Genomic DNA, 19,542 nt, shown 5'->3' on the forward strand with positions numbered 1-19,542 from the left:
ATGTCCACACGTTATCCACAACATGCGAGCCGACATTGTCTCTGGGGTTCACCGCTGGCGTGCGTTGGTCACAGCACCAGCTCTGCAGATTCGATGGCACGACTCCAGCACAGGACTCCGGAAACGGCGACGCAGAAGTCGGCACGAGTAAGCGTCGCTCGCGCCGACGTGCCCTGCCGGCGAGAGCCTCTGTAGCCGTTGGTGACTGCCGGCTCTTTTCCCAGCCGCCGAGGGTAGCGAGCCGGACACAGGCGGCCGCCGAAATCGCTGCGCCGAACTGGCCACAGGCATCTGCATCGCCTGGGGTAGTTAGATTGTAGACCGGGGCAGCAGTGCTGACGATGTGCAGGTGACAGCAAACCAGGGGTGACTCCGCTCACGCTGCGTACACCCAACGCACTCGACAAGCACTAAAGTAGTGCAAGGGAGACGAATTCGGCATACGCATCGCCCACGTGGTGATGTTCAATTCGGCTAGCGAAATTTCGGACGGCATTTCAGATGCTAAGTTCATGTGAACAAAGCTTGCTTTCTTGAGTCGAACGCGTAATTTCAATTCGTGCGAGGCAAACTAATGAGGGAAGCAATGTGCGACACTTCAACACCACAGTCCACCAGGTTGTGTCCCTCCACGTGCGACAGGCGGCTTCGTAAAGCCTTAGGCCTAATGCGTCGCTACTTTGACAACAACCGGCATCCAAAAAAAATCACCCAAAATGGGCACAACTGGCAGCCGCGAGGAGACGTTAGCTCTGTGAGGTGGTCCTACCCCGCTCGGTGCACACAGCATCCGAGTTGACGGCGCCCACCGTCCCAGACGGTGTCGGAGCGCCCGGTGCCAGGCCGCAATACCAGTCAGCCCGTAGCGGCACCCGTGGCCCGCGGCCACCCAGCTCCCTGAGCCGCGACTTCCGAAGTCAAAGAGATAGAAGAAGCTATTTACATAAGAAATTCGGACCATCCACGAGGCTTCCGTACTCACTCGCTTCAGGCTTGCCAATGCTCCGCAGGCGCTAGGCCTCGCTCTCCCAGGATGCAGACCATGTGGCTCTCGTACCGTCGAGTGTACTTCAAAACACTGGCGAAAAGGCTTAGCATGTTGAAAAGTTCAAACACGCTACAGCAACTGTCGCCTCGCTCAAGAAAGCACGCCGCCGACACTAGCGATCAAAATCCAGGCTAGGAATACGCTTCGGTTCAAACAAAGGTTGTCTCGAACCAAGCAAAACTTTATCGTCCGATGCCCCAAGTGCGCCACGTTGGGCACCAGATGTGGGGTCGCACACATGCTCTTGGGACAAAGGAGCGACAACACAGTAGTGCAAACAATCAAAGTGGCATTTATTGCACCTTTCATACACTAATACACACTAGCCGAATAACAACCAATAGAACATTCACACAGGCGCGCAACAAATCAAGGAGGTCCGACTCACCGCAACCCGATAGCGAGCGAATACGTTCGCCCCATGCTATGACACCATCGCCTAGTCATTCGCGTGTGCGGTCACGCGAATGGTGGCGCGTTCGAACGATCCGTGTTCGTCCATACTGGTGCCCCACTCCGAGCCACATGAGACGTCTCGCAAAGTGTGGATCGGCGCACACGCGGGACGTCCGCGTCTCTCACCGGTCCCAATCCAAAGAGCGAGCGCCTTCGACCTTTTTCTCCCAAGTCGCCCCGCCGTTCGGTGGCGTTAGCATCGCGACACTCGCGGTATCTCTCGCAACGCGCCGCAACCACTACGACTGCCTCCGGCGCCCAGCCACGCGGTGAAGCCGGACCACAGGAGACGCGTGAGAGTCACCCATCCCCACACGTTATAAGTGGTCTATACTGTACGTGAACTTGCGGTCTTTTTCTCTCATTCCCAATGGCGACTACATCTTGACCCCAATCGTTGACGTCTTATGCGCCAAAAACGTCGCTCTTCCTCACACCCTTATTAGAGTTACGGATAATTGAACGTCTCTACCCATATTGAACTTTAGCTGGTGCACGCAACTTATCCCAGGCTGCATGACTCTTTAGGCCACATGTCTTCTATCGATGAGTATGCTGTTTCTGCATTCATCACTGACGCTTCTTTGTCTTCTGCCCCTTCCTCTTCCTCACACAATCTTGTTGGCGGTGATATTGACAAGATGATAGCGTCTGACCTCCTTCCTGCAAAGACAGCCGATATACGGCGATATAAGTCCTACCGATATAAGTCCTACCGCGACATCTTTGACGTTAATGACCATCCTTTGGGACAGACATCTGTTGTCACTCATAAGATCAATACTGGGGATGCCAGCCCAATCAGACGACGTCCTTATCGTGTGTCCCATGCTGAGCAAGAAGTGATACAGCGTGAAGTCGTCAAGATGCTCACTAAGGACGTCATTGAACTGGCAGATATCTGTCGATGATCAAGACCGTGAAAAAAACGCATTTGTTACGCCCGATGGACTTTACCAGTTTAAAGTAATGTCCTTTGGACTCTGTAATGCCCCAGCCACTTTTGAAAGGATGATGGACTCCCTCCTTCGTGGATACAAATGGTCAACATGCCTCTGTTAGCTTGATGATGTTCTCATCGACATTTAAAAGCCACCTTCGCCGCTTGTCAGCAGTTCTTGAAGTTTTCAGGTGAGCAGGCCTTCAGCTCAACTCTGCCAAATGCCGTTTTGGCCGCCGCGATATCACTGTGTTTGGCCACCTTGTGAGGGCTGAAGGCGTGCAACCTGACCCAGAAAAAATTCACATTGTCAGACTTTCCTATGCCATGTTCCACTAAAGACGTACGGAGCTTTGTCGACTTGTGCTCCTATTTTCGACGTTTTGTCAAGAACTTCGCTGACATTGCCTGGTCCATTCATGCAACTCTTAAAGAAGGAAACATCATTTTCTTGGGGTCCTGAACAGCACTGCGTTTCACACGCTCACGACTTTACTTACGTCACCACCCATCTCTACCCATTTTGACCCGTCAGCCCCCACTGAACTTCACACCGACGCCAGTGGACATGTCATCGGCGCTGTTCTCACCCAGCAGCAACAAGGACAAGACCGCGTCATCGCCTATGCCGGTCGCCTTCTTTCCTCTTCAGAGCGCAAATTTTCGATCACTGAGCGAGAGTGCCTCACACTAGTTTGGGTTGTCGGAAAGTTTCGACCATACTTGTTTGGCCACACCTTTTTGGTCATCACAGACGACCATACGCTTTGCTGGTTGTCTTCCTTCAAAGATCCAACGGGACGAATTGGTCGCTGGGCACTAAAACTGCAAGAATACAGCTTTGACATCACTTACAAGTTTGGCATACTGCACTAAGATGTGGACTGCATATCCCGTCATCCAGTGGACCCTCCCGACTTCTCAGCGCACGATTTGGACGCCTGTGTCTTCACGATATCCGATTTATCCGACATACACAGCGAACAGCTCAGCGATGCCAATTTGCAGTCAATAATCCACCGTCTACACTCTCATCACTGTGCCCCATCCCTACAATTATTCGTGCTTCGTAATGGCATCTTAACAGATGCAACACCAGCTCCGATGGCCCAGAGCTTCTACTGCTTGTTCCCGAAACACTCCGTTCCACTGTCCTTGAACAGCTAGCTTCATGACGCCCCAACTGCTGGACATCTCGGAGCAACTCGCACGTACGATTGCGTTCGGCGTCGGTTCTTCTGGCCAGGCCTCCATCGCTCTGTGCGCCGATACGTTGCTGCTTGTGAGTCCTGCCAGCGCCACAAGAATCCATCCTTGTCGCTGGCCGGTCCTCTTCAGCCCATAGACATTCCCGGTGTCCTGTTCTACTGCGTCGCCTTGATATCATGGGGCCATTCCCAACATCTCTTACTGGGAACAACTTGATTGCCGTAGCAACGGACTACGCGACACAATACGCTATCACGTGGGCACTACCGACAAGCTATGCCACTGGCGTTGCGGAATTTCTCCTTTACGACATTATTCTTCACTATGGCGCTCCTCGACAGCTGCTGACCGACCGTGGTCACTCATTCCTGTCCAAAGTCATCGATGACATTCTTCGTGTTCCATATGTCACAAGCTCACTACTGCCTACCATCCGCAAACCATTGGGCTTACCGAGAGCCTCAACCGCACGCTGACCACAATGTTCTCCATGTACGTTTCCTCAGACCACCATGATTGCGACAGCACGTTGCCTTATGTGGCATTTGCCTGCAACTCGTCACGCCATGACACCGCTGGCTTTTCCCCCTTTTATCTCTTGTTTGGCTGCCATCCCACATTGCCCTTCGAGACTCTTTTACCATCACCTGTCCACCCTATTACAGACTACGCCCGCGATGCAGCTTCTTGGGCTGCCACAGCTCGCCAGATTGCAAGGGATCGTCTTTATGCCTCCCAGCTGTCCCAGAAGGCCTGCTACGATAACCATCACAGAGTCCTTAATTACTCTCTGGGCTCTTTGGTCCTTGTCTGGACGCCTTGCCGCCATGTTGGCTTGTCGTCAAAGCTTCTTTCCCGCTACTCCGGGCCTTACAAGTTCTACGCCAGATCACTGACGTCGTGTACGAGATCGCTCCATGGGACAGTCGATCATCTGCCGCGTCCGCCACTGATATCGTGCACGTCTCCCAACTTAAGCCTTATGTTACCGGACCCGATCCTACTGCTCTATAAGCGAGATGGCGCTCTCGATGGCGGGGGTTCTATGTTACGCGCTATTCCCGCGCACTGAAGCACGCATACTGCCGAGCATGGAAGAATGTGCCAGAATGACGGTGAAGACGACGATCGGAGTAGTGCTCGTGTTGTTGTTCTGCCATCTTGCCTGCAGTCGTCCCTGTCTGTATAAATATGTTTTCCTATCCCTTTTGGCTACTCTCATCCCCGTGGCAATATTCTTCAAACAAGGCCGTTACATACACACATGCACACTTTGGCTAGACACATCTCAATACAATTCAGATGGGTATTAACAAAACACTGAAAAATAATTCACGACAAGCACTAAGAGTCCAACACAAAGTACAGAATGAATAGGAACACAAAATGTCCAATCGTATTCACCCATGCTGGTCTTGAGCTGGACGATCTCGGCATAACTCGAGGCAAATCTCGAAGAAGGGACTTCTTCCAGAAATGCAGACGCTCGATGAACTCGTCGGTTAGCTTGCCGGGGAATCCCCTTCTTCCGCAGACGGTCAATCTTCACGTCGCCTCTCTTCACCGGCGCTGTCTGATACCCCTTCCGATTCCCACACAGCGCTTTTATTGCCTTCGCAGGTGCTTCTTGAACCTTCGGTCGGAGCCCTGGTTCCCATAGCATGAGCAAAGCCTGGGAACCTTCTGATCATTTATCTCATTTTCCGCCCCAGCCATCGGAGCGTCGTCGTGGAGAGTGGTGACTCATCCGTAGGCGCACGCTCACGCTGGAGTACTCCCTCTCTCTCTCTCTCTCTCTCTCTCTCTCTCTGCTCGCTGGGTGAGTGGGTGTTTCGGCACTCGTGCTCTCTCCCTCTCTCTCGTTACCGTCACTTTCGCGTATCTTGTTTTTGTTTATAGACTCCGTTGATAGTGTCGGCTGTCTGTGGCGTATGCGCTCTCTCCCTCTGTCGAAGCTGCCGCGGGGCCGTCTCTTCCTTGCTGGCTTGAGTGATGTGCAGCGCGTGCTTCGATTATGCGCTCTTTTGTGACACACGTTCATGACATACCAGTAGACAATAAAAACCAACTTGGAGAGCAATTATATCCCATCTGCTCTGTTTGGGTCTCTAGAGGATAAATAACTCATTTTGACGGTGGCAGTACATCATGCCACTATATAGACTCGATGGCAATGCGTCAACAGTCATCATGAGATGGGTATTGCTGCAATTTTTTTATTTTGACTCTTCTATTCAGGATGCCGGCATCTCTTGTGAATATGTGCTTGCAAAGTTTTGCTTGCAGCTTTCTTATACCTCTGACACATGGGCGAACTGAAGTCCTCTGAAGTAAGCCCTTCTCTTTGTTGCTGAAAGACCCCTTATCAAAAGGAGTTACGCTACTGACACGGTATGGTGCGGTGTTCTTTATGTGTTTTGGTAAGCAATACAGCAAGGCACATGGCACTGCTTCTTTAAACTGAAACTTACAAAACTTTTAATAGAGTACTGACACAAAAGTTCTGGATCTTGTCTTTCTCTCGTAATAAGTGGCTATTGACCCAGTAATCACGGCTCGGAACCTCATTTGCTTCAGCGTGCGACGGGTAATTATGTGGAGCCTTGCTTATAGCGACCAGTTTTAATTTCATAGAGCAACAAGAAGGACGTAACTTCATGTGAGGTGCTGCAAGTGAAGTAGGGACAGACGGAGGGCACAACAATGTTGTGTTGGACCTTCCATATGTCCCGGTTTCTTCCGCTTGCAGTATTTTATACCAACAAGGCCAAATTTCCGCCCTTTTCGTGTAAGGCTTCATAAACACAGCTGATCGAGTAATCGTACAAAACCATGACTATATTCATGTTGCTAGTCATCCTAGTCATCATGCTCATTTCATTGTCCAGCGGCGACAACCTTCTGCAGTCACTTCCATACTGTAGACGTAGCCGATCACTTTCAGTCGTAGGCATCTCCAAACCTTTCCCTCATGGCAACCAAGCTGGAATGGCTACTTTGCCTTCTGCAGCTGCTGAGCGCAGCCTGGGCAGCAGCTGGCTTGTCCATAGACGAAGGCAACTTTGCATCTTCTTTGAATAAAAACCAGGCAAGTAAGGGTGCCAAGTGTTGTATTGAACCATCCGCACATCTTTCTGCAAAATTTCACTAAGTAGGTATGCACAATACCAATTTTTTTCTATAATTTTAAGTGAAAAACGCACAAGCACTGCACGGTCAGCACCGTAGTCCCAGGACAAGCAAGAGTGCAAGCAGCACGGTCTGCTTGGTGCATAATAGGCGAAATTGCAACAAGAACTTGTGACACAATGTTGTTTTTTGCATCAAATGTTTACAACACATCCCACGTTTTATGTCGATTTTGTGGGCTGCTGCACATTGTGCTTTACTGTCCGCATCTGCTTGTTTCAAGCTACACTTGCTGTTGATATTTTGTAGATGTGTGTGTGTCTACAGAAATAGATGTCTCAAGTTATTTAGACTCCATAATTTTGTGTCCGGACTCCTTTAAAAAATATTGTATCTGGTCAAATAGCATCACTGCTAACTATAAGATCGTTATTGCAAGCACTGAAATTAATAAGGCGTCATTGTGTTTCGTCAAAGTTTGTGTAGTTGAGCTGTGCACAAGGTTATCCGTTTACATCTCCCCCCTTCCACAAGAGACCTTCACCGAAAAGACGATACCCTTTTGTCGTGTGTAACCCCGGATGAATGAATGCCTGTCTGGTAGATGTTCCCAAGTCTAAAGGTCTTTGGAGTTACCGTGTCAGGGGTATTAACATCCTGTAGTGGCTGGACTCTGCACGGTCATGACTTGAATGTAAGAAATGCATATTCCACGCTCAACAAGCTTGTAATATTTGTACAGTCATTACTTGAATTGAGGCCGACACATTGTCCTCCGCTCACACTGAGAATGCAGTGATTCCACTCCTGCGCCAAAGTGTGCCAAATGGGATTTACTGCGCCATCCTGATACAATCGACGAAAATTGCGCCTAACTGCGCCAAACAGTCTCGGATTTGACGGCGTCTATCGCCGACAATTGCACCACTGGTGAATTAAAACGTGCAACGTGATGATAGGGCGAGCCTTATTTGCAGCCTTAGTTGTGAACAGGAGACGAAACAGCACTAGCGCGTACGTCCCGATTAAGCCACAGCGCCACGCACGGCGCCGACGCGGCATCTGCCTTGCAAGGCAGCTCGACGACAAAGTGAGGTTTCTGCTGAGGCCCGTGGCTTCATGGTCAAGTGGTGATTCATCGGCGGACGTTATCTACTCCGGAAACGCAGCTAGCACAGTAGAACCCTGCTGATACGTTTTTCACGGGACCATAAAATAAAACAAGAAGAAAAAACGGGGGAAAAAAACGTAAGAGCCGAGAAACTGGAAAAATTGAGAAATGAGAGTAGTGTTGAACTGCTCGCAATATTATTTTAATTCTTACGTGTGAAAAAAAAAGTATACATATATATAGTTTCGCCCGAAAGGCGAAGCATCGATTGCGATTGCAAATTAGTAGGCAGCTATACAAAGTAAGTAGTATAGTAGTTTTATCATCCGTATAAACTTGTAAACATTCGCTTATTAACTATATTAACAAGCCTGGTGTCAACGCGCACAGGTAAACATGAACACATTACACTCGATGAGTGCGGACACGCGCTGTCAAACGCTGGCGGGAGGATGCGTCGCAGCAACAGCGAATGAAGTGACCTTCCTACTGGTGTCTATCGTTTCCACGCAAACTGCGCACCGAGAACACGCAGCACGCGCAAAGCTACGAGCCGCCGCGCAGTACGCAGTTGATGCCAGAGTACAACGCCGCTCGCTCTCCCTCGCTCCCTCGCCGGTGCCTCGAGCGAGACGGAACAAGGCACGCTTCCTCCCTGCTTTTCTTTCTTGCGCGCGTGAGATTAGGCCACGGTCGTTGGCTCCCCTCGAACGCTTTTACTCGCATATACAGCATACGGTGCGGTGCGACGGCGTTATCGCCCTTGGACTTCATACGGAACATCTGTGCGCCGAAACCAATTTTATAGCCCCAACGCGTTATAGACACCATCTTTAGATAGCAAATACGGATATCAAAGGCCATGCTTTTGCTGGCGGAAACCGAAAATATATCACAGGTGTCGCTCCCGGAACTTTGGACAGCCAATCTCATCGTCAAGTCACCAAGCCAAGCGACATGAAAAGTCAAAATGGCCGCTCAGGCGGCGCGGGGTGGCAGTTCGCAATGCATGATGCGGCAACGGCCCCACATTTGCGACGCAACAGCGGGATTACCAATGTGCATTGTGTCCTATGGGAGCTACGCCGGGACCGGCCGAAAACGACAGTAACAGCCGGGAAAATGCAGCACCTGGGAAAACGCAGCACCGGGAATGTAACAGCGGGGTTCTACTGTAGCTTGTTTGAAGCGCAGCATGACATGTTATTATAATAACTGCATGCCGCCAATGTGTTCATCATTTCTGTTTCTGGATATACCGAATGACATCTGGGAAAACTAGCAATATATGAAACAATATCAATTTGTGTGTGTGTGTCGCATGTACAGAAGAGCATTTTTTTCTCCACGAGATCTGCAATAGATGGAAATGTTTACCAAGCTTCTCGTAAGAACGTACGAATTAGTCAGGTCCTTGAATGTAAATTGCAACTCACTTTTTCGAAATACTTCAGGATGTGAAAAATCAGCTGCTCCAAAGTGCTCCAAAATGAAGTTTCTGATGCTCCAAAAATTGCTCCAAGTCCACAGTAGCATCACTGAGAATGCAATTCTCGTGCCATATTCCTTGTAAAAAGGCTATTCACATTTCTGCTTAAATTTTAATGTATGATGCACAAAAATTTTTTAAAAAGTGCAATGCGAGAACATTTGGAGGTTGTTTTTAGCATCCTTACTCTATATTGTAATGGTATTGTGAGGAGTAAAATGCAATAACTGGTTTATTTAAGGGCGAACCTGTGCCCTCAAACCAGCTATGTATGCGAAGAGTTCTCAAGAACATTCCACATGAACGTCTCTGCACCGAACGCACTTCTTCCTCTTCTCTGGTCCACGCCACTGTCTCGTGCACGTGCACGAGCGGCATACGTTGTGCCACCCCAAGAACCAAGCAGGTGCGCGAGACGTAGCAGACGCTCATCTGAAAGAGTGACTCACTGCCTACCGTCATAGAAAACATGCTTAGGAGCAGACTTGCGGCATTACTCCCCTCCCAATAAGCATTGTCCCGATGCAGGAAGGAGAGGAGCCAAGTGTGAGGGAGGCTTTTCATTATCTCTCGTACAAGGGCTTCATGCGGACTATGTGAACGACATCAGCAATGTTGGGGCATTTGGTACGCTCTTTTCCATGAGGGATGACTTCGTAAGTCAGGTCGCTTAGTTGATGGATAACCTCATGCGGGCCAAAGTACTGTCGAAGTAGCTTTTCTGAGAGTCCGTGACGTCGCACCGGTGTCCACACCCATACCTTGTCACCCGACTGGTACTGAACTATTTGACGGTGCCTGTTGTAAGAATGTGCGTCCTTGCATTGTTGATGGCGTAATCGGCACCGTGCCAACTGGCGGGCTTCTTGGCTCTTTGTAGGAACTCGTCAATGTCGCACGGGTTGTTGTCGTCATTATCTGCCGGCATCATGGCATCCAGCATTGTTGTGACTGTATGCCCATAGACAAGTTCAAACGGAGTGACACGAGTGGATTCCTGTAGGGCCGTGTTGTAGGCAAATGTAGCGTAAGGTAGAATCTCATCCCAAGTCTTATGTATGAGGTCAACATACATTGACAACATGTCAGCAATGGTGCAGTTCAGGCGTTCCATCAACCCGTTTGTTTGGGGGTGGTATGCAGTGCTTTTTCTATGACTGGTGTTAGTCATCGTCATCAAGCACTGCATCAACTCAGCTGTAAATGCTGCACCTCGATCTGTTATGACGACCATCAGGGCACCATGTCAAAGCACTATGTCGTGAACAAAAAACTTGGTGATGGCCGTTCCCCGCTCAAGGCAGCCAGTTTCAGCATATCATGTCAAATAGTCGGTCGCGATAACAATCTACCTCTTCCCTGATGACGATGTGGGAAACGGTCCAAGAAGATCCATCCAAACTTGTTGAAATGGAGTCTTAGGTGGGTCTATGGGTTGGAGAAAGCCAGCTGGCTTTATGGGTGGTGTTTTCCACCTCTGACATTCGCGACATGTCTTCATGTAGTGCTGCACTGACGCTAATAAATTGGGCCAATTATATTTTGCATGGATTCTGGCGAATGTTCGGGTGACACCCAAGTGGCCTGATGACGGGTCATCATGGCATGCTTCTAATATTTCAGGCCACATGACTGACGGTACGACGAGTAAGAACTTTTCATGTTGTTTTGGAAGTTTCTCTTGTAAAGTGCGTTATCTCGGAGGTAGAATGAGTATAATCCTCTCTTAAACACGCATGGAACTTCAACATTATGCCCTTCGAGATACTTTGTGAGTGGGAGCAGATCTGCTTCAGCTCGTTGATGCTTGGTGATTTCTGCGGCTCACATAACACAAAGGAATGGGAAATCGTTGTCTTCAGAAGGAGGAGAGCCGACCAGTGCAGGTGAAAAGCAATCAGCATTGTTATGCTTTCTCCCAGGCCTATATACAACGAAGTAGAGCTCCAAGTCGGGCTAGTTGGTTGACATGCATGGTATATATTAACTGCGCACGTCTTGTCTGCCTTGTCCTTGTCCATGTGGGTTAGCGCAGTTAAAATATACTATATACAATGGTAGTGTCGTATTCTTGGAGCCTGAGGCTCCACCTTGCAAGTCGTCCGGATGGGTCTTTCAAGCTTGCCAGCCAGCAAAGTGAATGGTGCTCGCTGACTGCACGAAACGACCTGCCGTAGAGGTATGATCTAAACTTGCTGATGTCCTATATGACTGCCAAGCACTTTTTCTCCGTCGCAGAATAGTTTCAGCTTTTGAGAGAGTGCGGCTAGCGAATGCTATGACTTTTTCTTCTCTATTCTGCCACTGAACTAAAACTGCGCCAAGACCCAGATTGCTTGCATCAGTGTGGACTTTTATGTCTGCGGTTTCGTCGGAAGTGGGCGAGGATTCGCGGGGATTGCAAACGCTTCTTTAATTCATTGAAAGCAGTGTCTTGTTCGGTATGCCACAAGAAGGGTATGTCTTCTTTCGTGAGTCTTGTTAGAGGCTCAAAAATTTTTGAGAAATCTTCTACAAATCGCCTGTAGTAAGCGCATAAGCCCAAAAATCGACACACCTCTTTCTTATCTCGTGGCTTGGGAAATCCTGCGACGACTGCGGTCTTCTCGGGGTCCAGCCCAATACCTTGAGCGCTGATGATATGACCCAAGAAACGGAGCTCTTAAAATCCGAACTGGCACTTTTTCGGTTTAATTGTCAAGCTGGCCGACTGGATAGCCTGAAGCACTAAGCGTAGCCTCTCCACGTGCTGCTCGAACGTTGAAGAGAACACCCCAAAGTCATCGAAGTAGACTAGGCATGACTGCCATTTTAGATCCGACAGGACACTGTCCATCATGCGCTGGAAGGTCGCTGGCACGCAACAGAGGCTGAAGGGAAGTGCTTTAAACTCATGAAGTCTGTCCGGAGTTAAGAAAGCTGTTTTTTCACAATCTCTTTCATCCACTTTAATTTGCCAATATCTGCATTTTAAATGCAATGAAGAGAAATACTTTGCATGACGCAGCCAGTCTAATGTCTCATCGATACGTGGCAAGGGGTAGACATCCCGCTTGGTCGTGCTGCTCAGTTTCCGGTAATCAATACAGAATCTCATTGTGTTGTCCTTTTTCCTGACAACTAACGGCGATGCCCATGGGCTGTTTGATGGCTGAATGACATCGTCCTGAAGATCTCTTGCACCTGATCCTTTATGATCTCCCGTTCTTTCGGCGATACTCTGTATGGGTGTTGGTATTACGACGAGGTTTTTTGGCGTCGATAACGTTGCAAGAACGCTACGTAAAGGTAGGCACTGCAAGGGCTGTTCATAGCACGGGGCTCACTCGCGATCACGGCACGGTACTTCGTCTTCCTCCTCAGTCAGCGCATACACAGGGGCAGCCTCTGCTTCATTACAATGCCCCGGGAGCGAAGCACAGCCATCCTGGCGACTCAGGGCGCAGAGAAGATGAGTGGGTCGTAATACGGTTTCAGGCGGTTGACATGTACTGCCTCTCGCCCACGACGACGCAGGTCTGGTGACACTGTGAGCGGGTCAACGATGTAGTTGACCGGTGAAGTGGCATCAATGATACGGTACAGACCGTGATAACGCGCCAGGAATGTGGGCTGGTATCTAAATCCAAACAAGCGAACCGGGAGCAAAGCTGGGTGGTGGTTGATGAGTATGGTCATGTCGTGTCTTTTGACGTTCTTGAGTCTCGCTAGTGAGGGAACGTGCCAGCTGACGGCAATCTTCAGCATACTTGGCGACTTCGGAAAGCGGAGTGTACTCTGCGGCGTCAGGTTGGTACGGCAGTATGGTGTCCAAAGGGCATGAAGGCTCACGGCCATACACAAGGAAAAAGGGGGAAAAGCCGGTAGTCGCTTGCATCGCGATGTTGTATGCGAACGTGACAAAGGGGAGTACGGCGTCCCAGTTGGAGTGGTCGGATGAAATATACATCCGCAACATGTCGCCAAGTGTGCGATTGAACCGCTCGGCCAGGTCGTTGGTTTGGGGATGGTATGCAGTCGATTTTCGGTGGATGATCCTGCACTCAGCGAGGAGGGCTGCGACGCCCTCCGACAAGAAGACACGGCCCCTATCACTCAGTAGTTCTCGGGGAGCACCGTGGCGAAGAACAAAATTGCGAAGGATGAAAAACCCAACTTCACGGGCGGTCGCTGCCGGCAGAGCTGCAGCCTCAGCGTAGCGAGTAAGATGATCTACGCCGACAATAATCCACTGATTTCCACACCCGCTGCATGGAAGCGGGCAGTAGAGGTCGATGTCGACGCGGTCGAACGGACGAGCTGGGCATGGTAGCGGCTGCAACGGTCCTGTGAAACCGTGTGTAGGTGTCTTGCCCTGTTGGCAAGTAGTAAAAACCTGAATGTACTTTTGCGCAAAGTTGTACATGCCTCGCCAATAATAGCGCTGACGCAACCTTGTGTAAGTTTTGAGGACGCCGGCATGAGTGCTTAGGGAATCAGCGTGAAAAGACGCGCAGATGTCAGAGCGCATATGACGAGGTATAGCAAGGACCCATTTCCGACCGTCGGGCATATAGTTGCGGCGATATAGAATGTTGTCTCGCATGGAAAAGTGGGTTGCTTGGCGACGCAGTGCTCGTGTCGAAGGGACATCAGATGGAGCGGCAAGGTAGTCAAGTAACATTGCAAGTGTTGGGTCCTTGCGCTGCTCTGTGAGCATGTCGGTGATGGTCAACGGTGACAGGGTGGACGTGGAGTCTGACAAAGACACCAAGTCAGGCGTCAGTGGGGAGCGGGAGAGCGCATCAGCGTCGTAGTTCTTGCGACCGGAGCGGTACATGGCGCGGATGTCGTACTCTTGCAAGTGAAGCGCCCATCATCTTAAGCGTCCCGACAGGTCTTTCAAGGAAGAAAGCCAACAAAGGGCATGGTGGTCAGTAACTACGGCGAACGAACGGCCGTAAAGGTATGGGCGAAACTTTCTTAGTGCCCAGATGATCGCTAGGCACTCCTTTTCTGTCACTGAGTGATTTAATTCTGCTTTAGAGTACGGCTCGCATAAGCGACGACGTATTCATCATAGCCAGCTTTCCGTTGCGCTATGACCGCACCAAGGCCAACTCCCCTGGCGTCAGTGTGAACTTCCGTAGGAGCAGCAGGGTCGTAGTGCCGAAGAATCAGTGGCGCATCTGCTGAAATGCCGCATCACATTCAGGTGACCACGCTGCTATGCCGTTACTGGCGGAAAGTAAACTTGGCGCCCTTCAAGCGCGCCATGATGGATGCGAGGTTGCATACGAAGCGACGAAAATAGGAACATAAACCAATAAAGCTTCTGAGGGCTTTGATAGACGTGGGCGTCGGGAAATCTGCAACGGCGCAGAGCTTGTCTGGGTCCGGGAGGACACCGTCCTTGGAGACTACGTGACCCAAGATGGTTAACTTGCTTGCGGCAAAACGGCACTTTTTGAGGTTGAGCTGTAGGCCGGCAGAGGCGAGGCAGGTCAGAATGTCATGCAGGCGAGCGAGGTGTGTCGGGAAATTGGTTGAGAAGACGATGATGTCGTCGAGGTAACATAGACATGTCTTCCACTTGTGGCCGCGAAGGATGGTATCGATCATACGCTCAAAAGTAGCAGGCGCGTTGCACAGCCCAAAGGGCATGACGTTGAACTCGTAGAGGCCATCATCCTGACATCGTCCTGAAGATCTCTTGCACCTGATCCTTTATGATCTCCCGTTCTTTCGGCGATACTCTGTATGGGTGTTGGTATTACGACGAGGTTTATTGTCGTCGATAACGTTGCAAGAACACTACGTAAAGGTAGGCACTGCAAGGGCTGTTCGTAGCACGGGGCTCAGTCGGCGCATACACAGGGGCGGCTTCTGCTTCATTACAGTATACAAGTCTGGTTGCTTCGTCTGTTATTATATGGTGTTTAACCATCTGCATTGGCCGTATTCTTGAGGAAGTAGAGGAACACTCTGCAAAAGCACATATGAGGTCTTGTACGATTTTCGCCTTGGCTGGCGATAGATGTGGGCTAATTGCAACTGCTGCTGCGGCCTTATTCGTAGTTTCGCAGGAGGTGGCTCCAACTCCAGGGTACATAAGCTTGTCACTGCAGTAAAGCTGTGCAGGAAGGCGTTGGCAGTGTTTTCGCAACATGCTGAAGTTCATTTCAAAAGTTTGTCAGCAATACATCGGCAAGCCCATCGCGTAAGCGAATAATGCCTCTAGCAATGCAAATACCTTTCTTCAGCAATAGCTCGACATTGCCATCCGCTATACCCTCGGAGTCAACGAATGCTTCATTTCTTACGCGAACCAGTACACTGCATCGTGATGGCACAGTTACATCTGCATCGAGAACTCGCAAGGCAGTGTAGTCCGGCTCCTCAGGCTCCTTAATGTCAATGGCCAGCTTCGTCGAGAAGGAAATGCTAGAATTCTGCAGGTTGATTATAGTACCGTTTGCGTGCAGAAAATAATGTCTCTCGAACATTCCGTAAGTACTATGTTTTTTAATGCGGTAGCATTCTTACTGTATGTCACGCACTTTCTGGGGGCTATCTAGGTTTGTATGTTTGTATTTAACTGTTTTACCTGGGTCACTGGGTAGTTTGTGTTCCAATGGTTAGCACGTCAGGCTGCTATGCTGAGGTAACAGGGTTCGAAACCAACCACTGGACCAACTTGGGTCACCGAGTGTATGCCATTGTGTACACACGTACTGCTCTTCAACGACATGGGTCGCCATAGATGCGGCTTGTGGAAACTGTTCGGAGTACTGGGTCTGTCCAATGAACCTCTTTATGCCAACTTGGGTCACTGGGTATGTGCCTCTCTTCAATGAACTTCTTTGACACCAACTTGGGCAACTATGTGTGTGCCACTGGGAATGTGCTGCGCTACAATGACGAAAAACATCCCTTAAATTTCTCTGATTCTGAGCAGAATCGAATCCATGTCGCCAGGGTTCCTCAAGGACAACAACCCGACGCATTTGCAGGTTGCGCCACAAATGCACTGTGTCACTCATCAATGAACCTCTCACCAACTTGGGTCACTGAGTGTGCAGCAAGTGAAAGAATAATTCTCAGCATTTGCAGGTACCAGTGCACCACGCGTCTCGAAGGCCACGTGTGGACTTCTTGGCACTAGATGGCACAGCATGTCCTGAAATAAGCACAAGAGCGGAGCCCGCACGACGGATTTCTCAGCGTGCACTGCGTTATCGCAGGCTTCACAGTGGCAGCGCTAGATGGCACCGTGTGGGAAGCACAACAGAGGGCCCACCTCATGCATAACTCGTGTTGACAGAGGCAATACCTTGTGTCGCTATATTGATTCAATGCTAAACGCATTACCGTCGACAGTCATCATGAGATGGGTATTGCCGTTTTTTTTTTTTTTTTTTTTTTTTCATTCAAACTTTTCTGTATCGTAGACCGAAGGTTGGCCCACTGCCTCTTTCCACCCGATTTGCTCTTTTTTTTACATTATTATTGTGCTTAGCTGTCGTGAAGTATGAGCACAGCTTCTATAATGCTTGTGCCACCTAACATTGTGGGTATAAGCCTGGCTCTGCTTCTCTTATGTGCAGGGTGGACCTCCTGTCGAGTGATTTTGTCTTGTCTGGCATCAACTGCCAATCCATTCATGGTGACAGGTGAGTTGTGAACAGCATGTCCCCCCTTTTCTGTTTTAATGAATTGCTGCTGCAAGACGTTTGTGCATTGTCACCCTTAAAGGGAGCAGTGTGACCGGGAGCAAGCACTCGAGGACCTTCGAAGTGGAGCAGTGCGAATTCTCATTGCCACCGATGTTGCAGCCCGAGGTTTGGACATCAAAGATGTAACGTGAGTTCAACTGTTCTATCCCATAATTACACTTAACAAATATATTTGCGCTGTGCAGTCGAGTCTAGAATCACAAATCACTTTTGCTTTGCTGTGACTAGCACGTAAGTTCTCAAAATGGAGATTGCCTTGTCTGTCCGTTCGTTCCGTTATGGTAACGACAACCTTTGTTACCATCAATGACACGCATTCGTCACCCCCAGCATCACCACTGCCTCCACTGGGATTTGAGCCCTTCTCAGTGAAGCAATGTGCATTTGGGAGTCAAACATGCTAACCACTGAGCTATTGTGCAACCACAGTGCAAGGAATTGTGTTCCACACAGACACTGAGAGCAGGGGCATCTGTGCATTTATTTCGGAGGCCAGAACGAGCAATACTGTATTTGATATGGATGACATTATGTGCATTGCATAGAAATTGTTCTTGGCAAGATGGTGGAGCGTTTGCAAGCGATTCTTCATTGTCGTGTCCGTAAACACTGCGTTGGTGGCACAAAGGAGGTGTACGAGACAATGATAATAAGCCTCAAACATGGCACGTACTCATATTAGAGAATCCACAGAGAATAAGGTGGAAACCAATGTCCACACCAACCACAACACCGCAGACAGCACCACTTAGTTTACGCAGTAGCTCGTATGATTGAAAGCGGCCAAGTGCCCTATATAGCAGCACTGCGAAGTTACAGGGGAAAAAAATATAGCTAAAATCTCATAAAACAAACACAACGCTGCTTGTAGTTTTGTTTACCTGACGGTGTTTGGCAAGACAGTGCACATTTAATGGCACTTGTTGAGACATTTCTTTTTTTCTTCTTCTTTTTTGCAGGCACATTTTCAATTATGATTTCCCTCGAAATATAGAAGAGTACGTCCATCGAGTGGGCCGCACAGGTCGAGCTGGGTAAGCTCTCCTCCGAATAAGCTCCAAGTGCTTTTTATTTGCTTTTGAAAGCAAATGAAAATGTTAATTTTTTTGATAGACAGTCTGTCCTCTTCATTGAAGTCAGTCATTTTCTCAGACAAGGGTGTTTACTTGCCCCGCACTCATGGCCAAAATGGTCATGTCTTGTCATCACGTACAGCTCTTGGCTGGGTTTGTATGATGGTGGAATACACTCAGAATGAACACCGCTAGCAGGTCACCGCTAGTAGGTAGAAAGGTGCCCACAATGCACCATGAAGCGCTGACCAAAACGTCTGGTCGCGAGACCGTTATGCAAGCCTCTTACACTTGGCGTTCAGAAAGATCCAAAACAAGCACTGGCGTATCCTCAGGGCTGGCCCTTCCTTCCTGACATGCCGAGGCAATTATTGGTCTTGGTATATGTATCGCACAGAGAATTCATGCACTCAGTCCTCCTTAGATGCTAACCTCAATCTGCCCCCGAACTTAAGTGCGCAAGGCACCATAGCCAAGATAAAGCTGTTCTCAAACGGGCTGCCGTATTAGAGATGTGCATTTGGAACTTTGGATCCCGGTGGCGCGGAGCTGTCTGTTTGTTCATTTCTCTTTTCATTATTTCTCCATTTCAATTTAAAAAACACATTTAGTTTCCCCTACGGTTTCCGTGTCATCATTGTCTGTTGGCTTCATATTTTGTTCCATGTCAACGAAACTGTTTTGCCCTAAGAAAGACCGACAATGAATTTTTATGTTAACTGTTTTCTTTAGTGCAACAGAAAGCTTAGCATTCAGAGGTCCCAATCATACTTGTTTATGAGGAAAATGTGAAACATTCTTTATGAGAATTTCTTTATCCGCAGTCATGATCGTGTTTACGTAAATCTATGCTGAATAAATGGGGTTTATAGTGATTGTACGCTGGCATCACAGAGAAGATTCTTAAAAAAAGTATTACTTCAAGACATGGAGAAGTGGACACAGGTACTGGACTAGCAACAAAATGTTTGTTCTGGAAATAATCAACACAAGTCATACTTATTAGTATATAAGGTGATTACAAAGCGAAGGTGCAGTTTGGGGACCAAATAAAAAGAAAAGTATGCACGTTAGTATGGGGCGATATACAGCAGTTGACAGATTATTCATGTTCGGTGAAATACCGAATAAGAATCCAAAAGGGGGGGTTACTACTAGGGCAGAAAAGAAAGTGCAGATTCAGCACACTGATGTGGTGACAGGGGATCTGGTTCTGTCCCGAAAAGTGCCTCCCCCCAGCTTTTGTGAGCAACGAGGGCTGCCTGGTGTGCGATTGTCGTTTTGTTGCTGTGCACAGTATCAAAATGAATACAACTTAAGTATGGCATGGCTGATTCCTTCTCACTGTGAAGCATACTGCAGGACGCCTCCA

General features: G+C 49.0%; 1 protein-coding gene across 2 annotated transcripts in view; it reads left to right on the forward strand.

Moving 5' to 3' along the window:
• The window catches only part of LOC119466402 (probable ATP-dependent RNA helicase DDX43), a 176,023-nt gene that overhangs the window by 137,495 nt on the left and 18,986 nt on the right, over positions 1-19,542 (forward strand). For both annotated transcript variants that reach the window (XM_049657255.1, XM_049657256.1), the window contains 3 exons: positions 16,969-17,034; positions 17,117-17,224; positions 18,057-18,131. In XM_049657255.1, the coding sequence (XP_049513212.1) occupies positions 16,969-17,034; positions 17,117-17,224; positions 18,057-18,131 (249 nt within the window). The remainder of the gene's footprint in view (positions 1-16,968; positions 17,035-17,116; positions 17,225-18,056; positions 18,132-19,542) is intronic.

Source organism: Dermacentor silvarum, chromosome 10 (genome assembly GCF_013339745.2).
Source record: "Dermacentor silvarum isolate Dsil-2018 chromosome 10, BIME_Dsil_1.4, whole genome shotgun sequence".
Taxonomy (NCBI): Eukaryota; Metazoa; Arthropoda; class Arachnida; order Ixodida; family Ixodidae; genus Dermacentor; species Dermacentor silvarum.